Below are 19,236 nucleotides of genomic sequence, written 5' to 3' on the forward strand. Positions count from 1 at the left end.
ACTGTTACGCTGACAAAATAAATAAAATGGGAAAAAAAATAACATATAAAAAATAAATAAAATAAAATAAAGTCTCAAACAGACAACCCAAATGTCATACAAAAACTTCCAGAGGGGGCGCCTGGGCGGCTTAGTGGGTTAAAGCCTCTGCCTTCAGCTCAGGTCATGATCCCAGGGTCCTGGGATCAAGCCCCGCATGGGCTCTCTGCTCAGCAGGGAGCCTGCTTCCTCCTCTCTCTCTGCCTGCCTCTCTGCCTACTTTTGATCTCTGTCAAATAAATAAATAAATCTTAAAAAAAAAACTTCCAGGGAACAGAAAAGACTTTTTCCTGTTCTTAAGGTAAGATACAGTGAGTTTCCTCTGAGATAGACAAGCATTAGGTCAACTTCATTTAAATTGAGTTCACTGGCAGGTTTCGTTCTTTGGAAAAGTATTATTGGAGATATGTAAAATAAACAATTCATCACTGAGCTGTGATTTAGGTAAAACTATATTAAAGATTTTTTTTTCCTGGAACTTAGCTTTGGTGCCCTTGGAGTGTACAATTCTTACTTGTGATTATAACCAAGCTAAGGCTGTCTGTACAACATGTGTCTTGAATACTGAAAACAGAGTAGAGTCATTAAGTGCCAAGGTATCCCCATACCATCAACTAAGTTAATGCAGGATTATCCAAGTGCTTAAAAGATATCAGCCAATGAAATAAAGGCTGGTGACATGTCTAATATTTGAAAGAAATCAGGGAAGGACTAATAAGAATCAGATCAATAGTTTAAATATTTTTATTTATTTATTTGACAGAGAGAGAGAGAGAGATCACAAGTAGTCAGAGAGCCAGGCAGAGAGAGAGGAGGAAGCAGGCTCCCTGCCGAGCAGAGAGCCGGATCCCAGGACCTTGAGATCATGACCTGAGCCGAAGGCAGAGGCTTTAACCCACTGAGCCACCCAAGCACCCCAGATCAATAGTTTAAAACAAATGCAGGGGATCCTGGGTGGCTCTGTCCTTAAGCATCTGCCTTCGGCTCATGTCATGATCCCAGGGTCCTGGGATTGAGCCCCGCATCGGGCTCACTGCTGGATGGGAAGCCTGCTTCTCCCTCACTCACTCCCCCTGCCTGTGTCCCCCTCTCTCGCTGTGTCTCTCTCTGTCAAATTAACAAAATCTTTAAAAATAAAATAAATGGAATATTACTATATTTCCTATCCTTTCAGTTTTCATATGAGTTTATTTGTATGGGGAGAGTTATGGTTGTTTTGCTACAAAGATTAATTGCATTCATTTGTTTTTATAATACAGGGGAACAGTACAGAAGGGGATTGACCAAACCTGCTACTAGTTAATGTGTTTAAGACCATTTCAAAATCAAAACATGCTAACGTTTTTGTCGTCTGGTATTGTAAAAACTCTTAAAACAACTGGATGAAAACATTGGTTGTTGAGAATGAAAGACGCTTTTAAATCCAAAGCTATATACTTCTTATATTCAAGTTTGAATAAAGGGTGTTTTAACTAAATGTTCCTGGAATGTTTTGGTGAAACAAATATGTAATTGATTAAATTTTGCTAGCTGATGAATTTTTAAATCTAAAGGTAGATATATTTAGAAGGATTCTCCTAGAAGCTCTTTTGTTTGTATGTCTTTGTGAATAATAAAAAAAGACTTTTTGTAGTTATTTGCAATCATATAACACATGTTTGAGAGCTTACTATGCACAATATACTTTGCTATGTTTTTTTTGACCATTTACTGATATATTTAGTACTTACAATTATATATAAGTCTAGCATTACAATAGCTTCAAACTGTAACACTATAGTCATTATATCTTATTTAATGTCAACATAACTGATATCAACATACTTTAGCTTAGTACATATTATTGGTAATAACAAAGATTAAAAATATAAAAGGTGACTTGACTGAAATATGCACATTTATGTAAATGTAGGCTGTATATCAATGATCTGTTTTTTAGAAAATGGCTACACTTTCTTTACCAAAAAATACATTTCTTTTCCTCATTTTCCACTTTGCTATTTTGAAATTCTTTTTTTATTATGTTCAGTTAGCCAACATATAGTACATCATAAGTTTTTGTTGTAGTGTTCAATGATTCATCAGTTGTGTATAACAACCAGTGCTCAGTTTTATAAGGAATGAATCACACTTAGCTTATTACCAGGAACACTGAATATTGATCAGTATTCACCAGACTGTAGCCAGCAGCCTATTTTTATAATGTCCTCAAGCTAAGAATGATGTTTAGATTTTTAAATGACTACAAGTACAAAGAAGGCCAAAACCTTATGGTGACAGAAAAGCCTAAAATATTTACTATATTGCCCTTTACAGGACATTTTTTTTGATCCCCAGTATAGATAATATATGAACATAAACATCTATGATACAAGGTAGAAAAAAGCTAGCCCCTGTAAAAGGTACAGAGAAATAAGTTATGGAATGGAATTCAGAAGAGGAAAAATTGAATTCCATCTGGCAGTGCTCAGGTTAAGTTACTTGCCTCAGGTGGCATTTGAGAAAAGATTAAAGTGGGCCTTGCATATGAGGAAATGGAAGAAAATGGTACTCCAAGTGAAGTAAACAAAATAAGTCATGAAACCAAGCCTGTAAAAGTGTAAATTACATCTAAGGGACACAAATGAGTCCTTGAATGCTTTTAAGAATAGACTGAGGTGGGGCGCCTGGGTGGCTCAGTGGGTTAAGCCTCTGCCTTCAGCTCAGGTCATGATCTCAGGGTTCTGGGATCGAGCCCAACATCGGGGTCTCTGATCAGCAGGGAGCCTGCTTCTCCCTTTCTGCCTGCTTCTCTGCCTACTTGTGATTTCTCTCTCTGTCAAATAAATAAAATCTTTAAAAAAAAAAGAATGGACTGAGGTGAACATAAATCTACTTCAGGGAGATTTGTTGGAGAAATGAAAAAGTACAGGTGAGGAGACCAGTTAAGAGATTATCTTAAATCACGAAGGACAGTACTTTCTAAAGATGACTCTAATATCTTAAATCTGAGAAATCTACTACATAGCTGATGGTGTCAAAAACAAAAACAAGGAAAGTTGAGACGTTGAGACACATTGAATTTTATGCCCTCCTGGTAAAAATCTAGGTCTGATTCATGTTTTTATTCCTTATAACACTTAGTAAATATATAGTGCATAGTAATCCCTTAAACATGTATTAAATTATTGCAAAGAATTAGCAAAGAGACTTTTACCAAAATGCACAGGAAGGCATTCAGGTTATAAATGTCCAGCACACACATGAGTGGAGAATTCATGGCTACAGTTCTAGTTCTAGATTTCAAATCATATGCTTAGAAGTTCTTGTTAAAATCATACAATTGCTGAAAAGCCAAGTGAATATCAAAGACATAACTATATAAGTCTTAAAGATTATGAGAATCAGAAGAGAAAAATGAAATAAAATCAAGAGAAGAAGAATTTCCATAAAGCAGTGGAGGGGTGAGTGACAGTAAAAATGCTTCAGAGATTTTGTTATTAATTGGTTGATATAGTTGGCTGCTCCCACGTTAGGGGCATAGATATTTAAAATTGTTAGATCTTCTTGTTGGACAGACCCTTTGAGTAGGATATAGTGTCCTTCCTCATCTCTTATTATAGTCTTTGGCTTAAAATCTAATTGATCTGATATAAGGATTGCCACCCCAGCTTTCTTCTGATGCCCATTAGCATGATAAATTGTTTTCCACCCCCTCACTTTAAATCTGGAGGTGTCTTCGCGTCTAAATGTCTATGCTACCTAAAGCAATCTACACATTTAATGCAATCCCTATCAAAATACCATCCATTTTTTTCAAAGAAATGGAACAAATAATCCTAAAATTTATATGGAACCAGAAAAGACCTCGAATAGCCAAAGGAATATTGAAGAACAAAGCCAAAGTTGGTGGCATCACAATTCCGGACTTCAAGCTCTATTACAAAGCTGTCATCATCAAGACAGCATGGTACTGGCACAAAAACAGACACATAGATCAGTGGAACAGAATAGAGAGCCCAGAAATCAACCCTCAACTCTATGGTCAACTAATCTTCGACAAAGCAGGAAAGAATGTCCAATGGAAAAAAGACAGCCTCTTCAATAAATGGTGCTGGGAAAATTGGACAGCCACATGCAGAAAAATGAAATTGGACCACTTCCTTACACCACACACGAAAATAGACTCCAAATGGATGAAGGACCTCAATGTGAGAAAGGAATCCATCAAAATCCTTGAGGAGAATGCAGGCAGCAACCTCTTCGACCTCAGCCGTAGCAACATCTTCCTAGGAACAACGGCAAAGGCAAGGGAAGCAAGGGCAAAAATGAACTATTGGGATTTCATCAAGATCAAAAGCTTTTGCACAGCAAAGGAAACAGTTAACAAAACCAAAAGACAACTGACAGAATGGGAGAAGATATTTGCAAATGACATATCAGATAAAGGGCTAGTATCCAAAATCTATAAAGAACTTAGCAAACTCAACACCCAAAGAACAAACAATCCAATCAAGAAATGGGCAGAGGACATGAACAGACATTTCTGCAAAGAAGACATCCAGATGGCCAACAGACACATGAAAACGTGCTCCACGTCACTCGGCATCAGGGAAATACAAATCAAAACCACAATGAGATATCACCTCACACCAGTCAGAATGGCTAAAATTAACAAGTCAGGAAATGACAGATGCTGGCGAGGATGTGGAGAAAGGGGAACCCTCCTCCACTGTTGGTGGGAATGCAAGCTGGTCCAACCACTCTGGAAAACAGCATGGAGGTTCCTCAAAATGTTGAAAATAGAACTACCCTATGATCCAGCAATTGCACTACTGGGTATTTACCCTAAAGATACAAACATAGTGATCCGAAGGGGCACGTGTACCCGAATGTTTATAGCAGCAATGTCTACAATAGCCAAACTATGGAAAGAACCTAGATGTCCATCAACAGATGAATGGATAAAGAAGATGTGGTATATATACACAATGGAATACTATGCAGCCATCAAAAGAAATGAAATCATGCCATTTGCGACGACGTGGATGGAACTAGAGCGTATCATGCTTAGTGAAATAAGTCAATCGGAGAAAGACAACTATCATATGATCTCCCTGATATGAGGACATGGAGAAGCAACATGGGGGGGTAGGGGGATAGGAGAAGAGTAAATGAAACAAGATGGGATTGGGAGGGAGACAAACCATAAATGACTCTTAATCTCACAAAACAAACTGGGGGTTGATGGGGGGAGGTGGGATTGGGAGAGGGGGAGCGGGCTATGGACATTGGGGAGGGGAGGCGAACCATAAGAGACTATGTACTCTGAAAAACAACCTGAGGGTTTTGAAGGATCAGGGGTGGGAGGTTGGGGCAACCTGAGGGTTTTGAAGGGTCAGGGGTGGGAGGTTGGGGGAACAGGTGGTGGGTAATGGGGAGGGCACGTTTTGCATGGAGCACTGGGTGTTGTGCAAAAAGAATGAATACTGTTACACTGAAAAAATAAATAAAATGAAAAATAAATAAATAAATAAATAAATAAATAAATAAATGCTTCAGAGATGTCAACAGATGAGAATTCTAAAGTGGATTTGATTCAGACTACTACAGAACCATTGGATCTGACTACTGAAATTAGTGAAAGAAGGAGTAATGGAAAAAAATTCTAGAGTCATAAAACCTATATTCAGCTCTGCCTTTATCACCCACCTGCCGTGGAAATGTAGGAAAGTCATTTACCTTCTCTGAGGCTTAGTTTTCTTATCACAGAGATAGTAATGCAGAATACTTTATACCAAGCAAAATAATGTATTTTCAACTACCTTTAATCTGTGATTTTAATGTACAAACGATATTTGTTTTTATTAAGATAATACTTTAATTCTGTACTGCATTTTAAAAAGTTAATGAAAACCTTGTTAGAACTATTCTAAGATGTCAAGATAAAGCATATACAAAAATAGGCTTATTGAAGGCAAGGACTGTATTCATCTTGAATACACAATAGTGAATGAACAGATGACTGGATGAGGAGAGATGATATGAATATTTATCTTAAGGATTTAAGTACCCTCTAACAGGGGAAAGCAGAGCAAAAGAAAATTTCTCTCTCTTCACTATAAATGCTGAATCAACATTATTTTTAAGAAGAAAAATGGTTTGGGTCCTAACAGTGTTGATTCTCTCCAAAATGTGTGTTGGACTTATTATTTTAAATAACTTACAGAAAAAATTCCAAATTTAGGGAGCTATTTTCCCCAAATATTTAAAGAAGTAAAACCAAATTTTAGTATATATAAATATATCATTCTTAGTAAAACAGTTAGAAGTCTTAGATTTTTCACAAATGAGCTGTTAGACAGCTTTACTATTTTGGCAGCTTATTTTTTTTAATCTGCACATTTGAATTGGTGCCAGAGCCACCCTAAAAATTAGTAGGTGTCTTCAAAGATGGTTGATTTTATCATTTTAATTGTTACTTTTAGAACCTCTGGCTGTAGTTCTTACATCTAACAAAGTACATAATCCCCAGCATCTACTTTGCTGTTCCCAGGCCATGAAACCTTGCTGGAGAAACTTAAAAAATATTTGCTGATTTGGCTCAGTACAAATGCAAGTTATCAAAATTTAAGTGCATCTCTAACCTTCATGGTCATAGTTGTATTTATCAAATTATCTATAACTGTGGTTGCAATTTTCTTTTCAATTTCCTCAATCCCCTATGCTCACATTCTTTCATTCTCCTTCTTATTGAGAAAACAAAGACCTATTCAATGAGATTCCTTCATCTTCCTCCCTACCTCAAAAACCTCTCTTCAATTTCTGCTCCTTCCATCTCATTACCAAGAAAGACAAACTCCTCCTTTTATCCGGAAGTCACTTCTCTATACCTGGAAACCTATCCCCTCTTGTCTTTTCCAGAATTGTGTCCATTTGTCCCCTTGCCCTGTGGCATGTTTAGTCTTACTACTGGTTCTTTTTTCTCTGCCTGTAAATCTCTCAGATCTCCAAGATTCTGTTTTCTCCTTTAGCTACCATCCTATCTGCTTCTTTTGAGCAATATCCTTCTTAGAAGAGTAATCCTCATTTATTTCCTCTACTTCTTGATCTATTCACCCATTAACTTTGCACATCTGGGTTTTGCTTCCAAAATTATAAGGAAACTCTCAAATATCACCATTACTTAATGGTCGAACTCTTTATTCTCAAACTTCATCCTCATCCTCTTTGGCCTTTTGGCTATTTGAGACAGTTGACCACCCCTTTTCCCTATTTGTTTCAGTTACTCTGTGTTCACATTTCTTTCTGACAACTTCTCTGCCCATGAAAGTGGTTCCTTTTTGTTTCCTTAACAGCATTAAGGAAAATGACTTTCCTTAAATGACTTAAGCTAGGCATTTCTCAAGGTTCTGTGCCTCAACCCTCTCCATTACCCATCGGGTTTTTCATTCGTTCTCACAGCTACAATGACAACCTTCAAAGGAATAACTCCCAATAACTCTCTATCTCAAATGTGACATTTCTCCAGGTCATTTATTATTATTATTAAGTAAGTTCCACACCCAGTGTGGAGCCCAATGTGGAGCTTGAACTCATGACCCTGAGATTAAGACTTGAGCTCAGATCAAGATCAGATACTCAACGAACTGAGCAACCTAGCTGCCCCCTCCAGGTCTTTTTTTTTTTCTTTTTAAAAGATTTACATTTTTTTTTTGAGGGGGGGAGAGAGAGAGAGAGAGAGATAGAGAGAGCAAGCAGGGGGAGGGACAGAGGAAGAGGGAGAGAGAGAATCCTGAAGCAGACTACCTGCTGGGCATGGAGCTCTACATAGGGCTCAATCCTAGGACCCTGAGATCATGAACTGAGCCAAAATCAAGAGTCAGCCATTTAACCAACTGAGACACCCAGGCGCCCAACTTTTCTTCTTTTTTTTTAACTCCATATTCAACATAAGTAATCAAATCTTTTCAAAATTAACCCCAGAATAACTCAGAAAAGACAGTAATAGATTTGGAGTCAGAAGACCTGAACAAGTCAAATTTATTTAAGATTTAGTTTCTTCATTAGTAAAATGATACTACCAACAATGTTAACTGTAATAATACCTTAAATATCACAGTAAATCCTTCTCTGATTCTCCAAAACAAATGCATTGTTTCCAACTCTTAGAACTTCAATAAGACTTCATCTGTAATTTTCTTGTATCATCTATCATACTCCCCACCATATATTTTGCATGGCTATTTGTGGACATATCTTATTTCCCTTGCCAAGAGGAACTGTGAACTCTTTTGTTACAGGAACCATGTCTTGTTTCCTTCCCTCCAACCATATGAAGGCTGTACAGTTTCCTCTCCATAGCAGGAGAAAATTGATAACTAGAAAATTAATAAAATAGCTAGAAATTAATAAAACTTATTACTATCAATTGGATTCTCTCTACTGGCAGAACAAAAATATTTTCTTCATTTCTATGTCAAGTTTTATACCAGAATACATGAATACTTTGACTAAAATGACAATAAATGGAGCATAAAGAAGATCACAAAGCAACCAAAAATTTAAAAAGGCTCAACAGAGGTAGAAGGAAATAATAATGAGAAGTAGATTGAGATCAGTTCAATTACAAGGAGGAAAAGTGAAGATTAGGCAAGCAGGGAGGTGAAAGAGGATAAAGTTGTCATTTAGGAGGCTCAGTTTATTACAAATATTGTAATTAAGCTAGAATCTTCTCCTGGGGGGACTTAAAAGAACAAACAAAAAGGCATATACTTAATTAAACAAAATGAGGAATATATTTAAATAGGATATTCAAGCTGCTCTGCAAAATCAGATTATTTTTGTTTACAAAGCATAGGGGTTGAAATTTGTTTTATTCCTCAATAACAGAAAGAGTTAAAAGCTTTAAAATAATCATTGCCCTTTGCAGGGAGGGGCGTCCCTAAGAAACCATTTGCTTCTTTGTAGTTGAACACAGACTTAATAATAAGCTTTTACATGGGCAGGCTCAGCGTTACAAATATGTATTTCCATACATACTTCTAATTTCTCTGCCTTTGTATTACACTGTCACAGGGAATGATGGGGGAAAGTTGGTATGTAGATGAGTCTCTGAATCCTATTTCATCTATATCCTCAATGTATCTTTCCTAGATGAGAATTGTTCAATTTCTGTTCCCACTCTGTCAATTTGTAACTAAATGCTTTGATGCTAGTTAAAAGCTTAAGTTCAAAGAAGATTGGACTTTGTTTTGTTCACTACTCTATCCCTAATTCTTGGAGCGATTTTTAGTACATAGTAGACAATTGATAGATATTCATTGAGTAAGTAACTTCTTTGTGCTTCTGTTTTCTCAACTTTTTAGATTTAAATGGGATAAAATATGTAATTTCTTAGCATGAAGCATATATCCAATAAATATTAATTCTTCCTTTTCTCCATTAACTTAAGAATAAGAATTTATCCAAAATCACATAAGAATCACTGGCAAAGAGTGTTGGAATTCAAATTATTTGATATTTAAAAATTATTCTGTGAATATATGCTAGGTAAACACAACAACTCACATTATGAAAAAAAAGTGCTATCCAGAACTAATTCTTTGAAACCCAGGGATATCAAATGTAATATGCATCCAAGTACACATATTCCCCAGCTTGTAGGTGAAAGAAAGAAAAAGGAGAACAAGGGAGGAAGAAGGGGAAAGGGTAAAGTGTCCATGTCATAGAAAAATGCACATTCTCATCTCACAAGCTCTCTTTATGTCTCCCTTCCCCAACACACCTTTGAGATTTGTTGTTTAAACATCTGATTCTGCAAAAGAAAGCACAAGCAATTGCTTTAGTGTAATCACATTCGGTTTTGATACTTATAATGGATATGTGAAAACTGAAGCAAGTGTTCAAAATAATCATCCCCCCACCACAGATTTTACATGCTCATATGTTCACACATGCATACGTACATAACTAACTCCCTTTGTAGCTGAAGGGACATGAGAAAATGATTTTAAAATAAATAAAGAAAGAAGAGGGGAGGACAGAGAGCAAAAAAACAGTTCACCCCTCCACCCATGCACCCGGAGTAATATCAAGTGTGTTACCCTAATTTAATCCTTTGCTTTCCACAGCTGAAGCAAATAATTGATTTTATTTTGTGACAGAGGGGAGGATTCTTTCTTGCAATTGTGGAGAAATAAAATAAAGAACAACACAAAGAATTGCTATATTATTATCTGTGGCACACTCTTTCTATTTGTGAAACTTTGTCCTTATAATCCCATAGAACATCCTGTTGCAGCTAAAGAGGGGCTGTATATGGTTTTGCATGTGTGTAGAGGAAAGCTTTTTACTGTAGGAAAAGTTTTCTTAATTTACTCCTCAAAATGAGATAGAGAATAATATAATAGTTTGCAAAATATAAGGTTATATATTTCAGTAGAAAATATAACTATAATTTTCAAAAGACCTTATTGCTAGGCACAAAAGTTCATAGCATAGGCAATAAAGGGATTGAGACACTTTTGAACTTTTGATTTTTCATTTTCTTCCTCTTAGCCCATGTCTCAATGGCAAATCTAAATAAACTAAGGACTCCAGCCTCTGATATAATAGCTGATAACTTTTATGTGAAGTCTGTGAAAGAACTTTGTCTTTTTTCCCTTTGGTTCAAAGGATCCAAATCCTTTGTAGTATAAAGGTGGCACTATAGAAGTAGAAATATTTTATAACCCAAGAATGTCCATGCTGCTTGGAACAATTGCATCACTAAATCAGAGTATATGGGCACATAGTTCTCTGGAATTAAAAATGACTTTTTAAAATAATGATTCAAAGGGACACATGCACCCTAGTGTTTATAACATCAATGTCCACAATTGCCAAACTATGGAAAAAGCCCAGATGTCCATCGGCAGATGAATGGATAAAGAAGATGTGGTACATATATACAATGGAATATTACTCAGCCATCAAAAGAGTGAAATCTTGCCTTTTTCCATGATATAGATGAAGCTAGAGTGTACTATGCTAAGTGAAATAAGTCAGTGAGAGAAAGACAAATATCATATGACTTCACTCCTATGTGGAATTTAAGAAACAAAACAGATGAGCATAGGAGAAGGGAAGGAAAAATAAAATAAGATAAAAACAGAGAGGGTAGCAAACCATAAGAGACTCTTAATTTAGAAACAAACAGAGTTGCTGGAGAGGAAAGGGGTAAGGGGAAGGGATAATTGGGTAATGGGCACTAAGGAGAGCACTTAATGTAATGAGCACTGGATGTTATATGCAACTGATAAATCACTAAAAAAATTTAAAAAATAAAAAAATAAAATCCTTAAAAATATTTTTAAATGATTTTTAATACTAAATATTAGAAATTAACTTTAAAACTAGAAGAAACTCCCAATGATCTGATTTTAGGGATGTGGTAACTAAGTCACCCTTCTCGTTTAAGCTATCAACTTCTAAGGAATTATAGGTTGGGACAAGAGTTTGTGTGATATAGCTCACCTGTTCAGGTTTTTGCACTATGTATCTCCTAATAGTGGTCTGTGGATAAGCAGTGACTTTCACTGTTGGAGAATGGAGTTCCTGTAAAGAAAGATAAAAGCTGCATATAATTATAGTTGCCTAATGACCCTGAAGCCATTAATAATAATAGGGAGCAATTTTCAAAGTGAAATTTTAAAAGCCATTTGCATAAATGATGACAAGAATTTATGGTTCTAGTTAACTTCAATCTTGGAAACATACATGAAAGCAAGTGCTTATGTGTTCAGCACTGTGCTAGGTATTTCTATTAAATACTCATTTCATGGTAATTCATCACACATTCCAAGCTATAGTTGATGAGAGTTTCAAAATCTTCATTGCATTGTAATGCCCCTGCAATATTAGAAGAAAATATAGCTTAACATTTATTATCTTATAATTTTTAAAAATCAAAGAGACACAGAGAGAAAAATGTGTGTGTGTGTGTGTGTGTGTACTTAAACATTTAAATCTTCAGTGTGGTGATGGCAGAGGGCCATAAATAACATTAAATGTGAGACAAAACACTAGAATAAAGTAATTTGTAAACTTTTGATGGAAAAAAAGTCAATATCATTAATATAGAGTTTTTATACTTCATTAAGAAAAAGATTCATACTAATAGAAAAATGAGCAAATGGCATGAGCATTTATAAAACAAAAAGAAATGCTTAATAAACAACAAGAACTATTCAACCAAACTAAGAATCAAATAAACATAACAAAGGTACTATATTTTAATTGGAAATAAATTTCAAATAATAATACTGATGAAGGTACACTAAGAGGAGCACTTTCCTATGGAGAGGGGAAAGATTAATCATCTATAGGCTGAAATATGTAGCTACTAAAATAATGATTTTGATTAATACAAATTTACATGAAAAAGCTCATAGTATTATATAAGGTTAAGTGATAAATGAAGATATAGAACTGCATATATGGTATGATCTCAATTCTTTATTTGAATGGAAGAAAATGTAAAATGCTAATAATACTATCTGTGGGTAAGGGAAGGGATCATGAGTGATTTTTATTTCTTCTTGTCTACATTTTTTATGGTTTCAAAATACTCTACAATAAACATATTTGTATTATCATAAATAAAACATGGCAAATCCAATTTTAAAGCCTTCATTATGAAAAATAACAGCTAATGCAATTTGCTGCCTGGATTTGAATGTAGTGAATATCTCTGTGATTTAAGTGCACTTACTTTTCCAAGGTAATCTTGTCTTGGTGATCTTGTAGAGCTCTATTTCTATCGCTGTTGTAGCCTTTATCCCACTTAGGTTTTGCTGTGTATGGGATCCATGCTAGTCTGTGAGCTCTTTGAGAATAGTAATTGGATCTAATACATCTTTGTACAATATTTGATACATAGTCAGTACTCAGCAATTGTTTGCTAAATATATGCATGACCCTACGGTTACCTGGGTGGTCAGTGGCTTAAGTGACTGATCGGATTTCCCAGGGTCCTGAGATCCATCCCCACACGGGGGGGGGGGGGGGTCCATGCTCAGCAGGGAGTCTACTTCTCTCCTGCCCCTGCCCCACCCTGCTCCCTGCCCTGCCCTGCTCCCTACCCACTCCTGCTCTCTGTCTCTCTAAATAAATAAATAAATAAATAAAAGCATGACTCTAGCTGACTCACCTCTAGGCTAGGCCAAATTGGGAAATGGTAGACAAATTTTTGATAATCTTATTTGTTTTCCATAAGATCAGATTTCCTTGCTGTACTAAAGTCTGGAGACCAGTTTTTGTCCCGTTGTTCCCTTACTGTTCAAGCTCATACCTTGGTACCTCCTCTGGGCAGGCCTGCTTTCTTAGAACACCATCTTTCTCCCTCCTAGCCTCCAAGTGCCGCTTCCTTTATACTCCTGTCCTATGTAGTAACAAATTTAGGATGTTTTTTTATTTTACTTTCTTACGATTCACTTTTTAATAAATGGTGACTAGCTCATTAAACACATATTTGTTAACATGGTATTCAATTATTATTATAGGTACCTTTTGGAGATATAGTGCCTAAACTCCAGGGTAATCTTAAACGTGAGATTATTAAGTTGTAAAAACTGAGGGAACTAGATCCTTGCATATCTTTCAAATCATGTACCTTTCAGAAGGTCTAGTTATGACACTGTAAGCTTTTCTCTCTGAATGCAAACTGAGAGTACTATCACTCACAAAGTCAGGTCCTTGACCAATCCAAGATCTAAGTAGTTTATTTGTGGGGCACCTGGGTGGTTCAGTGGGTTAAGCCTCTGCCTTCAGCTCAGGTCATGATCTCAGGGTTCTGGGATCGAGCCCTGCATTGGGCTCTCTGCTCAGTGGGGAGCCTGCTTCCACCTTTCTCTGCCTGCCTTTCTGCCTACTTGTGATCTCTTTCTCTGTCAAATAAATAAATAAAATCTTTAAGTACTTTACTTGTGCTAAACTCAAGGGACCTAAAATATAGATAATTACTGGAGATCCTTGACTAAAAATAAACTACACTCAAACTAAAAGCAATTAGATAGAATAGACAATGAAACTGAAAAATCTCAGTTCATAACATTTTTTTCAGCACCTGTTTCACATTCCTTTAATGGGTTGAGCTGATTATCACATATGAGAATCCCCTTTCTAGTTTTGTGTTCCTGACATTTTGTAAATGTGTAAAGCCTTAGGAGAGCTTAAAGATTACTTAAACATATGAGCAAGGCTTACATAAAAAGAAAAGTAATCTAATCCATAACTTCTTTTACCTGTTCAGTATTCGGGGCTATATGTACACCGCTTGGAGGGCAAGTAGATATTTTCAGAGTTGGAGAATGGAGTTCCTGTTGAGAAAAAAAGGGAGGTTCAGAACCTGTTACTAAGCCGTGTCATTTGAATATCTTACCTTCTTTAGGTATAATTTCCTTTAATCTTATAATAACCCAGTTCGTCAGAAGAACTTCCAAAGAGCACAGTACTGAATTCCTTTGTCAGCTTTGCTAGTAAACTAATGATAAAATAATTTCTTGAATACTTTCATAAGAACACATTCTTCTTGTATTTCTAGGTTACATCCTTCTTTTCTTTTTGAGATCTCTGCTAATATATATCCCAATGTTATTATAGGTCTGTAATTTAACAAGATGCAAAACTTATCAGCACAAAAACATAAAATGCAAAAATTTTCTAACCATGATAGAAAACTACCTTTGAGAACTCAACTAAGTCTACTGCCCTGAAAATGCAAATCAAAACTACAATGAGATATAACCTCATAACTGTCAGAATGGCTAAAATAAAAAACACAAGAAACAACATGTGTTGGCAAGGATGTGGGGAAAGAGGAACCCTCTTATACTGTTGGTGGGAATGCAAACTAGTGCAGCTACTCTGGAAAATGGTATGGAGGGTCCTCATAAATTTAAAAATAGAACTGTCCAGTGATCCAGAATCAATCACACTACTGGATATTTATCCAAAATTACAAAAATATTAATTCAAAGGGATACATGCACCCTTGTGTTTATAGCAGAATTATTTAAAATCACCAAGATATGGAAGCAGCTCAGGGTCTACTGATTGACCAAAGAATAAAGAAGATGTGGTATATATATACAATGGAATATTATTCAACCATAAAAAGAATGAAATCTTGGAATTTGCAACAACATGCATGGAGCCAAAGAGTATAATGCTAAGTGAAATGTCAGTCAGAGAAAGGTAAATACTGTATGATTCCACTCATATGTGGAATGTAAGAAACAAAACAAATGAGTTGGCAGGGGTGGGTGAGAGACAAACCAAGAAATAGACTATTCACTATAGAGAACAACCTAATGGTTACTGGTTACTGGAGGGAAGGTATGAGGGGGAATGGGTTAAATAGGTGATGGGGATTAAAGAGTGCATATGTGATGAGCTGTGGGTGATGCACGGAATTTTTGAATCACTATATTGTACACCTGAAACTAATATAACCCTGTGTGTTAACAAACTGTAATTAAAATAAAAACTTTAAAAAAAAAGACTACTGCTCTGAGATTACTTCAGCCTAACTTTTAATTATGGTTTGTCTGATCTGCTTCTAGTGAAATTTCAAAGAATAGGCTCTGATGTTAAAAGAAAATAGTCTAAAAAAGTAAGAGTATGATTTTTAATAATGATTAGATAAAAGTCACTTTGTTGATTATGCTGACATTCTTTACATTTTTCCCAAATCAGTGAAACTGTAGCTTTATTAGTGTGCGAAGAGTTGATAGCATTAGCCAATCTCTTCATACATCACTATAATTTACAACCAATTGACAGAACTCCAGGATATATTTCCATAATAAAAACAATTTTTTTTTAGAACAAGGAGACTATTGAAAATCAGAATCACAGACCTGCAAGGGAAACACCGGCAGATTCATATGGAAGTACAGCTATAATGTAGGTGTAATGTGCTGTTCTTAAAACAAGTTGCCAAATATTTTGCATGCTGTGGTTTCTTTTTTGTTTTTCTTCTGGTTCACCTTATAACATTTCATCTTCCCTTTCCCTGTTACATCAGCAGTAATACTGCAAGCTTAATACTTCAAGGCAGCTTTTGAATATATTCTCAGATTTCCTGCTATAGCTGAGAATTTCTCAGACAAATGCAGAGAATTAAAGATTGTAGGCCAAACAGGTATATGGTCTTCAGCTCAGGACAATGGTTATAAATACAACCAAGTACAGGTGGGTTTGGCCCACAGGGCCAAGAGGAACAGGTAAGAAAGAGAAAGAGAGGGAAGAAAGAGAGGGAAGAAAATAAAAGGTGTTTTTTATTTATGCAATAGTACATGAATACATGTTAACATAAAAATGTATACAGATAAAGTCAAAGATCTTCGCTTAATCATTCTCCCTTTATCTAAATCCCCTACCCAGAAATAACCTTTATTATCTGGTATACCTTCACATAAATATGTATCTATAAATAATAATATTTAGATTAAGAGTCATTTATCTCACAAAACAAACTGGGGGTTGCTGGGGGGAGGTGGGATTGGGAGAGGGGGAGGGGGCTATGGACATTGGGGAGGGTAAGTGCTATCGTGAGTGCTGTGAAGTGTGTAAACCTGGCGATTCACAGACCTGTACCCCTGGGGATAAAAATACATTGTATGTTTATTAAAAAAAAAATTTGGAAGGGGAGGCGAACCATAAGAGACTATGGACTCTGAAAAACAACCTGAGGGTTTTGAAGGGTCAGGGGTGGGAGGTTGGGGGAACAGGTGGTGGGTAATGGGGAGGGCATGTTTTGCATGGAGCACTGGGTGTTGTGCAAAAAGAATGAATACTGTTACGCTGAAAAAATAAATAAAATGGGAAGAAAAAAAATAATAATATTTATTGTTTTTATTATTCTGCAGTGCAAGTAAATATTTTTGTATTATAAATTAGATATGCCTATAATTATAATTAAATTATAATTTACATAAATGTTTTGAGCCTTCATTATTAGAATTGGTCTAGGCAAATGTAGCTTTTCCAATTAAATGCTCATTTTTGCTGCATCTATAGGATGTCACACCATATTTTTTGTTTTGTTGTTGAACGTAATTCTACTGTTAGATTTGACTAATTCTTATAATAGGAGGCTAGATATATGATTATTTTTATTATTTATTATCAAAAGTAACTTTTGAGTGCCTGAAAACAAGAGATCCTCCCAAAAGTGTATGAAAGAATAACCCTGATTAAATAACTTAAACTGAAAATCCAGTAGAGTTTTTTCTTTTTTTTGGTAGATTACATGATATATTTGCAGAGTGTATTCACAGGACTCCAAACTCAATAAAACATTGAATTTTTCTTTAATATTCATATTCAATTTTCTAGAAGGCTCTACTTTTTCTGATTAAATATGAAGCATAGTATTGAGTTTTTTATTCCTGTGGCTCATATTTGCTAAATACCTAACTATAGTCTTACTGGCAACTTTCTTTAGGTAGAGTTCTCATACAAAAATAATTTTGTTTATAATTAGGTGGGCTCAGGCTTATTATAAAATCCAGGCTGCTTTTCCCACACTCTCTAAGGTAATGGTTTTCAACTTTGTAAAATTGTATCGACCCTCTTCCTCCTTTCCTTTTCTTCCTCCTCCTTTTATAAAGCACATATGGCATTACCAATTTTAATATCAGAGTGGATTAAAATCAGTCTGATTTTTGGGATAATTTCACTACATCATCTGAGATAATTGTGCATACCTTGGTATACCAAATCAGAGCTGGGAAGCTCTAGTTTTCCTAGAGAGAATTCATAAAACTGCATTTTATTTCTGTTTGTTAAAAAGCAATGTTTTTCAGAATTAACAAATAATATAGAATGCAAATAGCTCCAATTTCTCAGTTACTTACCTTAGTGAAAGAGCTTTCAAGTAGCTTAGTGAAGGGTAGAAAGAAGAGAAAGCAGAAGCTGGAGAGGTGTTATTCTCCTTTAGGTAGAAGAAAAATCTTAAAAATTTAAGACATACTCTGAATTCCAGGATTATTTCAGGACAAGGCCTTGAATATTAGAACAGAAACTCTTTTTGTTCATATATATATGAACATATATTTTTGTTCATATATATATGTTCATATATATATGAAAGTATATATATATATGTATATATACTTTCTACTCTGATAATAGAATATTAGAAAGGGGAAATCTACCAAATGATTTGCTGTAAGGGTAATCATCAAATGACTTGTTGAAACCAAAAAATATAAACTTGTTTATACTGAAAATACTTTAGTATTGAACTAAGGCTAATCAAGGTTGATAGCTGATATAGTGAAACTATCAAGAGCTGGTTTCTAAACAAAGACATTTATTAACTAGGTCTTATAACTTGGACAGGTTATTTTGACATATCTGCATCTCAATTTCTTTATTTGTACAACAGAAAAATAATACACAAAGCCTATTTTTATGTGTACACTGTGCAATTTATACAATGGATGTAATAATGTTTTTCTACTTAATTTCTGAAATTTCAGTGAGTAAATAATGTATGTAAAAGAATTTTGAAAAATAAAAATACCATCTGTTACTGTGAGGCATTATTTTTACTGGATTGGTTACATGTATAACTAAGTAATTTGTTCAATACTTGTTGTGTAATAGTATTAGAAGGGATATAAAGCATAGATAGAATACACTATCTGTTCTCACCAGGCATATAATTATTTAAGGAGTAAAAACTATTATTGTAAATAACAATAGAGTATTATAAGAGCTATGAAGAGCTTACTATGAGAGTTTTGAGGGCTAAGAGATGAGTTCAGCCTGGGACAATTTAAGATTTCATCACAAGGTTATACCTGAGGAAAGTTTTAAAAAATTGGTTTAATTTCAGCTCATTTAGAATGGTGAGGATGGGGAGATAAGACATTTCGGGTGTAAGAGTAACAGGAGCAAAGGCATATTTATGGAACTTCAGTGCCTATATTTAGAGAACAACAGTTTACATTTTGGCTGAAATAGAATATTAGAAGGGGAGTCCCAGGAAGTAAGGTCCCTAGAAGCCAGATAATGAAGGGATCTGAAAGTCAGACTAAGAAATTTATAGACACTGAGTGTTATTGATGGTTTCTTCAGCAGAAGAGTGATATGAGGTATTTGTAAGGAATTTAAGCAACTTTTCTAAATAATATGGTCTTAGATTTAATTATGTTTGTGAATATT

General features: G+C 35.2%; 1 protein-coding gene across 2 annotated transcripts in view; it reads right to left on the minus strand.

Annotated features, from left to right (window-relative positions):
- POF1B (POF1B actin binding protein) overlaps window positions 1–19,236 on the minus strand; it is a 105,443-nt gene that overhangs the window by 74,168 nt on the left and 12,039 nt on the right. The window contains exons 3-5 of one of the 2 annotated variants that reach the window (XM_045995770.1): window positions 14,304–14,378; window positions 11,536–11,616; window positions 9,806–9,835 (exon numbers count right to left, since the gene is read on the minus strand). In XM_045995770.1, coding sequence (XP_045851726.1) covers window positions 9,806–9,835; window positions 11,536–11,616; window positions 14,304–14,378 — 186 coding nt within the window. The remainder of the gene's footprint in view (window positions 1–9,805; window positions 9,836–11,535; window positions 11,617–14,303; window positions 14,379–19,236) is intronic. The other variant, XM_045995771.1, reaches the window with a different exon arrangement.

The sequence above is a fragment of the Meles meles genome, chromosome X (genome assembly GCF_922984935.1).
Source record: "Meles meles chromosome X, mMelMel3.1 paternal haplotype, whole genome shotgun sequence".
In the NCBI taxonomy this organism is placed as follows: Eukaryota; Metazoa; Chordata; class Mammalia; order Carnivora; family Mustelidae; genus Meles; species Meles meles.